This window comes from Bidens hawaiensis, unplaced genomic scaffold, assembly GCF_021521415.1.
Source record: "Bidens hawaiensis isolate Kalapana, Puna unplaced genomic scaffold, B.hawaiensis_p1.1 tig00007840_1, whole genome shotgun sequence".
Lineage (NCBI taxonomy): Eukaryota > Viridiplantae > Streptophyta > Magnoliopsida > Asterales > Asteraceae > Bidens > Bidens hawaiensis.
In genome coordinates, this window is record NW_027491543.1 from 515,989 (window position 1) to 525,703 (window position 9,715).

The 9,715-nt window shown below is 35.3% G+C and overlaps 1 protein-coding gene across 1 annotated transcript; it reads left to right on the forward strand.

Annotated features, from left to right (window-relative positions):
* The first annotated feature begins 7,373 nt into the window (after window positions 1-7,373).
* On the forward strand, window positions 7,374-9,134 carry LOC143636238 (putative inactive patatin-like protein 9). Its single transcript, XM_077103884.1, has 2 exons — window positions 7,374-8,309; window positions 8,758-9,134. Exons 1-2 carry the CDS (start codon window positions 7,377-7,379, stop codon window positions 8,977-8,979), a joined length of 1,155 nt encoding a protein of 384 aa, XP_076959999.1. The 5' UTR covers window positions 7,374-7,376; the 3' UTR covers window positions 8,980-9,134.
* Window positions 9,135-9,715: the final 581 nt, after the last annotated feature.

The following is a 9,715-nucleotide window of genomic DNA, read 5'->3' on the forward strand; positions in this document are numbered from 1 at the left end:
TAGAGAGAACTTCAAACCTATACATACATGTCTCGTAGATCACAAATAAAACTAGAAGATGATAATTATTTTATTAAACGAGAAAAATAGTAAATCCAAATACTAGTTGGAACGGATATTTAATAGAATGTTTCAAACTTCTCACTTTCCGATAGTTCATATTAGCTTTGTAGTTTTTTTAATATCGTATACGCACCCAATAAAATCTACTTCCAATCCAAATGAAGTCTATTTTGTGAAAGATAGGGATAAATGTTTGATGCCACTGCCCCCAAGAGGTAGTCGATGTTTTTTTTTAGTTAATCAACTAAAAAGAATTGACTTAAAAGCTGATTTTAAAGAGTTTAATATAGTTGTTAATATGTTTTTTTAAGAAAATAAGAGAATTGAACACACATGTTTGATATAATAATAAAATACATTAAATTTTGTGATATAGTAAAAAAAATAAATTAAGAATCAATTGTTTAGAATGATAACCTAAATCTTTTTAATAAATGTTTTCATGAGTTATCAAAACGACCATCTCACCAGTTTAATAGTCGGACAAGTTAAATTAAACTCACGAACAGGATAACGTCATAAATTTACAGAATAGTTACATTTTAGTATAAATACTATATTAAGTTTATAAAATGAAAAGAAATATATTTTTTGAAAAACGAAAACTAAAATTAAATTCTATAAAATATGACTTGAACATCAACTTTAGAAATTGACCTAGAGGTGGTATTGATTACCGGTCTGACTGTTTAGTCTCGTATTCAAGACTAGTTCTACTTTATTGTAAACAAATTAAAATTAATATTGTTATGATAATACTTAACATTTTTTTAACTACAAACCACACTACTTCTAAATTACATCATTTTTCTAAAACTAACTCTATGCCCAAAGTTTTAACATCTTATATATTTGTAAAATAGCACCCCAAATGAACTCACACCAAACATAATTAAACCCAAATCAACCCAATTCGTAGGGATGTCAATTAAACCCAAACCCGATAGGAAAACCCGAAACCCGATATAAGTGGGACGGGTAATACCCGACCCATTAGGGTTTGGGACGGGTTTGGGATTAGTTTTGAAATTTTTCGCGGGTTTGGGACGGGTTTGGGATTTTTAATATACCCGATTACCCGATAACATAAACCCATTTACCCGATTATATACCCGATGTACCCAATATAGCTTATTATATTATATATATAATATATTCCAAGTAAATTATTTGTCGGAACTTGTTTATGTCAATTATTTGAGACATTCTATCTTTATGGTAACCATCTTTGTAATCGATTAGTTATATTTATTCAAAACCCGATATAAACCTAACGGGTTTTGAGCCGGATACACCCTTTGGGTATTTAATCAAAACCCGATAAGAAACCCGAAACATGACGAGAAAACCCGATACCCGACGGGTAATTATCCGATTAAAACCCGATGGGTTTGGGACGGGTTTAGACGGACTTTCATAACCGGGTATGGGTTTAGAAATACCTAAATCCGACCCAAACCCAACCCATTATCATCCCTATTAATTCGGGAGGGGCACTGGCCTAGCTCAACCCACTATCCATCCTTTTCAAACATAAATAAAATATTAAATATTAACCTATTAAACTATTTTCCTGTTAATTATAAAAAAAACCTGTGCAAAAAATAACTAAAATTAAAAAATAACATAAATAATATTACAAAAAATGTAAGATTAAAAGTAAGTAATATTTAATTATGTTTATTACAAAAACATAACCACATAATTAGAAGATGATTGAATGAGTTTTCTTATAGTTAACATTTGTGAGTCGTTGCCCATAGTACAACCATAGTCGATGAGCGTGGAATTCATAACTTCTTTTTCGGTCCAATTATTATGTCATTCCATGGGACAACGAGTTTGATTCAAAATTTGTCATAGCTGACGGATTTCAATCAAAAGTTGTTGCCCTTGATGAATTTACAACACGTGGCTGGCTTGCTGGTTTTGATTGGCTCAAACAAAACTCGTCGACGTCGACGGATTTGGTTCAAACTTCTCACCACCGACGAGTTTTGTATTGCTATTTTTAGAATATACAAAAAAATGATCATATAAAGAATCTTTCTTCTTAAATGAGTTATTTTGAGATACTAAGATACCAATAATAGCATAAGCAGAGGTAACGCTAATAATAATCGAGTTATTTGTAATTTAGAAGTTTATTTAGTGGATTGTAAAATGTGCGTAGCTACAATTTTATCACAATTAATAAAATTCTAACTGGGTTTCGAGTTGTACTTAGAAAACATCCAAATCTTATATATCAATTACACGATAGCCAAAGGGCTTGTATTCTCGGTATCAAAGTGTAATTAAATCTTATATATCAAACCCATACACGATTAGCAAAAGGGCTTGTAGCCTAAAAGTTCTAAAGTGTATAATAAAATGTATCTTTTCAGTTGATTAAGGGTTCTACTATCATAGTGAACAAATGTAGCTTTGATACGATTTAGAGGATCTGTAAGTTAAGTTTATATCTTAAACGAGCATAATTAAAAATATGAGCCCACTAAATTTGTAGGTAAATACGTGTTAAGAAAGTATGAACCCGACTTTGCTAAGAAGTTCATTCCGATACAACACCCAATTTAAAACTTATAGATTTAAGAATATTATCTAGAAAAACAAAAAATATTCACCTCTAAAACAAACCATAGTTCATTGTAATTAAATAGAAAATAATCAAGTGTGAGTACTAATACAATATTGCACATATCACTGAATTTATTTAAACTAAGAATTTATAATCAAACTTGTGGCATACTCATCTTGTGAATTTATACATTTATAGCGTATAATCCAAAAAAAATAATTATTTATATGTTATATAAAAATATCCAAGAAACTTGTAGGTAGAGGTGCACAAACCGGTTTTTTTAAAAAAACCGGTAAGGTTATTAACCGGACCGGTTTTTTTTTTGCCCGGAAAAAAACCGGTTCGGTTAATAACCGGACCGGTTAATAACCGGTTTTTTGCTGTCAAAACCCTAACCGGTCTAACCGGTTAGGACCGGTTTAGAAACCGGTTAGAACCGGTTAATAAACCGGTTTTTTTATTAACCGGTTTTTTTTATTAACCGGTTTTTTTTTTTTTTTTTTTTAAATTTCGCGGTTTCAAATACGAATATTTGTTTTTTATATTTTGTACTTAATGAAGACCATTATTTTTTCACAGTATAAACAAACCGGTAACTACAAGGCAAAACGGTAACTAAAAGGCAAAACGGACTGACCGAAGCCATTCTTTGCTTTCGTTGTTAGGGTTCTTTGCTTGGAAGATGAGTATGAGTGTGTGTTGGTGAATGTGTTTTCAACAAACCAAAGATTAAAAACACATAACTTTCATTTATAGTTTTTACATTAAAAATACAAACATTAAATCGTTATCGCATATTCGTAACTCAAAAATACAAACATTAAATCATTAACACTGAAGAAATCTCTGCCAAGAACTGTTGTTCATGATTTAACTCAAAAATACAAACATTAAATCGTGAACTAGCAGATGCTCCTGTTGTTCCCAATCGCAGTTTGTTCATGATTTGCCTCCATGTTTGCTGTTTCTTTAACTAATTTTCTTCGCTACCCGATCCCGAGCTATTTCTTAGGTAATCGTCGTACGCGGCTTCTTCATCGGTCATTGGTTGAGTGTGTCCTTCATTGACCTCGTCTTCATACAAGCCCGCTTCATACTCCATTTCCCCCTCGAGTGAGCGTTGATGTTGTGCCCTATCTAAAGAGTCCAAGTAATCCTTGTAGCAAATCGACATCTCTATAGCTGGTGCAGTGAGTCGAGTCCTCCTAATCGATATAACCCTGCCAGAAACAGAAAAAGCAGACTCCGAAGCTACCGTGGAAGCTTGGACCGTTAGTAAATCTTTGGCCATGGCGGCGAGGATCGGAAACTCATCCTCCTTACCTCTCCACCAAGCCAGCAAATCAAGACTTCTAAATTCATCCGGAGTCATGTGTTTCACAAAGTTGGTACCACCATACCTTCCAAGTTCACTGCTTGGGGTGTTTACCTTTTGACGTTTACCGGCGTCTTCCCAAATCATGTAGTACATCCCCATTTCAAGGTCGGTTTGGGATTGGGATTGGGCAACAGCTCTTAACGAGTCATGAATTTGGGAAGACGACCCGTATTTTGTAAGGTAGACATCATACATGTTTGACAAGGTGGTGTTGAAAGCATTCTTTAAAGTTTGGCTATAATAGGGGTTTTGATCGTCGTTTAACCCTAGCTCATCACAAATTTTTTCTATTAAAGCTTCAACACTACCAACATTGATGCAAGGGTTTAACGCAGCAGCACATGTCAAAACAGCGGGTAGTTCTTGAAAATATTTTCTAAATTTTTCTTTCATTTTTACACCCATATCAAAATAAGGTGCACCCCTACAATGAAGTTCACTCAACTTTGTGCACATGACAGCAATTTTTGGTAAAGCAATGGGGCTTGTTGGATAGTAAACCCCGGATAAACTAGTTGTGCAAGATTTAAAAATTTGAAGGACCTCCGTAACGATCTCAATCAATAACCAGTTTCTAGGATCGTACGGTGCACATTTACCCCTACTTGACAAAATTTGATGAAACGCAATTAATGATTCTTTTTGTTGGATGGCTTTCTCAAACATATTACAAGTCGAGTTCCATCTTGTTGGACAATCCCAATTTGGCCCCAACCATTGACAATTAGCTTCTACACAAAATTTTTTGTATCTTGAAAATGTTTTATTGTTGCTAAAAACATCTCGTAACATTCTTTTAAAATTGTTTCTTTGCGTTTCGATCACGTTTAACCCATCTTGCACGGCCAAGTTGATAATATGTGCAATGCATCGGCTATGAAAAAACGCTCCATCACAAATAGGTTTATACTTTAATTTTAAATGGCCAACCGCGGCCGTATTGTTGGACGCGTTATCAAACGAAATTGAAAAGATTTTATGTTCAATCTTGTATTGTCGAATGACTTTATCCAAGATTTGAAAAATATTTCTACCCGTGTGCGGGTAATCAAACAATTGAAACGCAACGGTTCGTTTCATCATTTGCCACGACTCGGGGTCAACCCAATGAGCCGTCACACAAATGTATGAGTCGGGCGAACCATGAGGTACCGACCACACATCCGTTGTTAAGTTTACACCAGTTTGTAAGTTTGAAAAGTATGAAATTAGTTCGGATTTAACGTTTTTCCATGCTTTAAGACAATCTCTTCTAAGGGTCGAACGACTTACGTGTTGGTAGCGTGGTTGAACATAGTTTTGCATCATCTCCGTGAATTGAGGGTTGTCGAAGTGGTTGAAAGGAAGTGTTTGTTGAATCACAAAGTTTGAAAACTGTTGACGTACCGCTTCAACGTCGTACGTAAACACCGCTCCTTGATTCGTCATCTCCGGCTGCGAACTACTTCCCGATTCGTCCTTCAAGGCCTTGCAAAAGGGCCTTTGTACATGCGCTTTTAAAGTGGAGTTTGCATCTTTGCCATAAAACTTCAAACAATGTTTGCATCGAGCTTTTTAGCTACCGTTAGACATTTCGCATAGGTCGAAATGTTGCCAAACATCATGGTTTCGTTTCGTTGGGATGACCCGAACGACCGTTTCTCCCGTGTTCGAGGCACCCATGTTGACGGATGAAGCAGCACTTTGGGAGGCCATGATAATCGACTACGAAATAAGAGTGGTATACTCGAGTATGAAATAAACGACTACGAAATAAGAGCGTATGGAGTGGTAATGTGGTATAATTGAGCGTGAGATAACAAAATAATCGCGTATGAAATAAACGTTTAGAGCGTTTGGAGTTGTATAATCGAGTGTGATCTAACCAATACCCAACCTAAACTATATATAGATGTTTGTGGGGGTAAAATGGTAAAAAAAAAAACGGTCCAAAAACAAAAAAAACGGGCATATAGCCGTTATAAACCGGTTTTTTTATAAACCGGTTAACCGGTTTTTTTATAAACCGGTTAACCGGTTTTTCCATAACCGGTTAATAAAAAAACCGGTTTTTCCATTAACCGGTTCGTTAACCGGTTTTGGATCTAGAACTTGTAACCGAAAGACGAACCGGCGGTTTCTAAACCGGTCAAACCGGTTTTTAAAAAACCGGTTTTCGTAAAAACCGGTTTCCGGTTTTCGTAAAAACCGGTTTCCGGTTTAAACCGGTAAACCAACCGGTTTTTTTGGCCATCTCTACTTGTAGGGCCAAATTACATGATGTTCACACAACTAAATATAAATAACTTGTCTACGAAAATTGAAAATGTATGATGTACAACCAACTTATTTAAAGAACCAAAAAGAACATAAATATTTATACTTAATGCTTCAAACGAGATATATATGACGATTATTAACCATCAATATTTTAATGTTTTATTACAAATTACAAATTACAAATTACAAATTTACAATTATCATAAGACTTACGTGTGCACTGTAAATTTATGTCAAGGGGTGTTGAAACCTAGCCAACTTGGATTATGTTTACAGCTAGCTGATGAACTGTTTACGCGATGTAAATATGCTAAGAAAGAGAAGGTCGGTGTAAAATACGGTGGTGTGACATAATTTACACCCATAGGCATATAATTTCTTGTCATTTTTAATATTTTGATCAATTATAAGTGTTCTTGACTTGTTCCTTGATGCCACATTCTTACTAACTTGACAGAATCCTCACTTGTGAGTTGTGACCAGTAAATATACACTTGAACAAAATAACTCATTTTCAGTAATATGATGATAAAAATATATTTTAAGATGCAAAATGCACATATGTTTATAAACACACGTCTGAGGTGTAGCGACAAACTGCCCCAAACACACTTTGTAGAACGACGTCTCCGCCCCAAACGCCCTCCACGCGGACCACGCCCCAAAAGTGCCACCACGTTTGTTTCTCACCTGCTCCTCAGCTTCTTAGACGTGACCACTATAGATGCCCTGGTGACCTTATAAACATTATTAATTGAATTCTATATTACTACAAACTTGTAAGGCAAGATATTTATTTCATTATAAATGCAATGTTCCTAATTATTTTATGCTTACCATAAAATATTATTACATACTATATAAAATATAAATATATTTACACACTGGCATTATATATACAAGAATATTAGTGGCTGTTCCATCATCATCTCCTTTAAACAAACACACACTCTGAGTCCAGTTCCTAGAACTGTGAGAACAACTCTGAGTAACTCTAACCTTAAACCCTCCACGTATATTCTCATCATCAAATCAATCACATTACCATTATTACTCTCAAATCACTTACAAAATTAAACCCATAACAATAATATGGACCTTACCAATGTCACACTAGAAATATTCTCAAAGCTTGAACAACAATGGCTACTATCTCAACCCAACAAGAAGATACGTATCCTCACCATCGACGGCGGCGGAACCACCGCCGTACCTTCCGGTCCCGCCTTAATCCACCTCGAACACCAGATCCAACTCAAAACCGGCAATTCCAACTCTCGAATCGTCGATTTCTTCGATATTATTGCGGGTACTGGAATCGGAGCTGTGGTTGCAGCAATGATCAATGCGGACGACGGTACTGGCCGTCCGCTGTTCTCGGCCAAACAAGCGATTAAATTTGTATCTGAGAACAGAAATGAATTGTTTAAGGTGATACAAGTTGGCATTGTTAACCGAAAACGGATGTTTTCGGACAAAAGTATTGAAAAGGTTTTGAAACAAGTGTTTACTAGAGACAATGACAGTAAGGTTTTGACGTTGGCGGACACGTGTAAGCCGATGCTTGTCCCGTGTTACGATCTAAACAGCTCGGCCCCGTTTGTGTTCTCGCGAGCTGATGCTTGTGAATCGGCTAGCTTTAATTTCGAGCTCTGGAAGGTGTGTCGTGCCACGTCGGCTGATCCGTCGATGTTTAAGCCGTTTCGGTTGGATTCGATTGACGGTAAGACGGCTTGTTTGGCTGTTGATGGGGGTTTAGTGATGAATAATCCGTCTGCTGCTGTTGTGACTCATGTTTTGCATAATAAGCGCGATTTTCCGTCGGTTATGGGTGTTGAAGATCTGTTGGTTCTTTCGATTGGTAACGGTCAGTTGAATTGTGCGGCGCAACGGAAGGTTGGTCGGCGTGGTTATTGTCGGAGTGATTATGTTGTTGGTGTTGTGCGCGATGGCGTGTCGGAAACTGTTGATCAAATGTTGGGTAACGCGTTTTGTTGGAATCATATGGATTACGTTAGGATTCAGGTAATGTTTACTGACAGTTAAACTCTTAAATGTGTGTAAATGAGGATGTTATGTTTTTTTTTGGCGCGGTTAATATATAAAGTAAAAAAAAAACATATGATATGAAGCGAAAGAGAGATGATGTGGCATTTTGGTAAATTGATACTTGTTTAAAGTAATTACGCTATATAAAATAAAATAACTAAAATAGTAAAATCACACGGTTACAAGTAGTGTAATTTTACGTTACTTGTAGTGTTTGAAGTGTAATTTTATGACTTCAGTTATGTTGTGTGATTGTATAATTATTACGTTATATAAGTGTTTACCATAATGTTACCATGCTTTAATTTTTTTCCCATTTGATTCGCACACATTACACGGTAAATATTGTTTGTATTAGATCAATCTTTGTATACTTAACTATCTCATTATATTAATTGCATTGTGTCTAATATCGATTTTGTAGGCGAATGGTTACTTGAACGGCGGAATTGGGGCGACAACGGAGGAGGTGTTGACTGAGAGAGGTGTGGGGTCGTTGCCGTTTGGCGGTAAGCGATTACTAACGGAGACTAACGGACAGAGAATCGAGAACTTTGTTCAGCGACTTGTAGCATCTGGAACTAGTAGTTTACCTCCGAGTCCGTGTAAAAGTGCTGCCGTTAGTCAACTTGTTGACGGCCGTTAAGTGTTTTAGATTATTATTATTATTATTATTATTTTTGCATTTTAGGTATTTTGTAAAATGTTGTTGTATCATGGTTGCAGTGAAACCCACGTGGTGTTCAATTAGTAATAAAACAGTGGCGACTATCATTTTCATCGACGAGTATTTTTCACAGCGAATATTACTGATATGTTAAAACTTTAAAGTGACTTGTCAATTGTGAGTTATTAAAGTGATTTACAAATATTTTAGATTATTGAAATATCATATAACTGAATGATATTCAAAATTATCATATGGAATCTTTAATTGTGTTTTCTTTCATTAACGATAATCAAGTTAACCTAGCTCACAAGTATAAATTAATTCTACATGGAGACTCAATCGAGCTCGGGCCAAGTTTTGAGTTTTGACTTGTAAGGTTTAGTAGAACTCAAGCTTTACGTTCAATGTTTTGAATCAATATGACTTATTCTTTATTTAAACGTATCTGACATAAAACTGAAAGATTCATAAGGTATCTAATATCCATTATTTATTGATTTAACCTCAAATTTGAATAGAGTGCTAAAAGAAGTAAATATAAATAAGCCTTATGTAATGTTTCCTTTCACTGATTTGTTGCTTAAGTTGATTAAAGAACATCAAACTTTAGAGATTTGACAGAATTCCATACTCAATCTCATATATACATAAAGAATTATATGGAAATCCGTATTCGATGAAAGGCGTATGAACGTTTTGGAGGGAGATATTT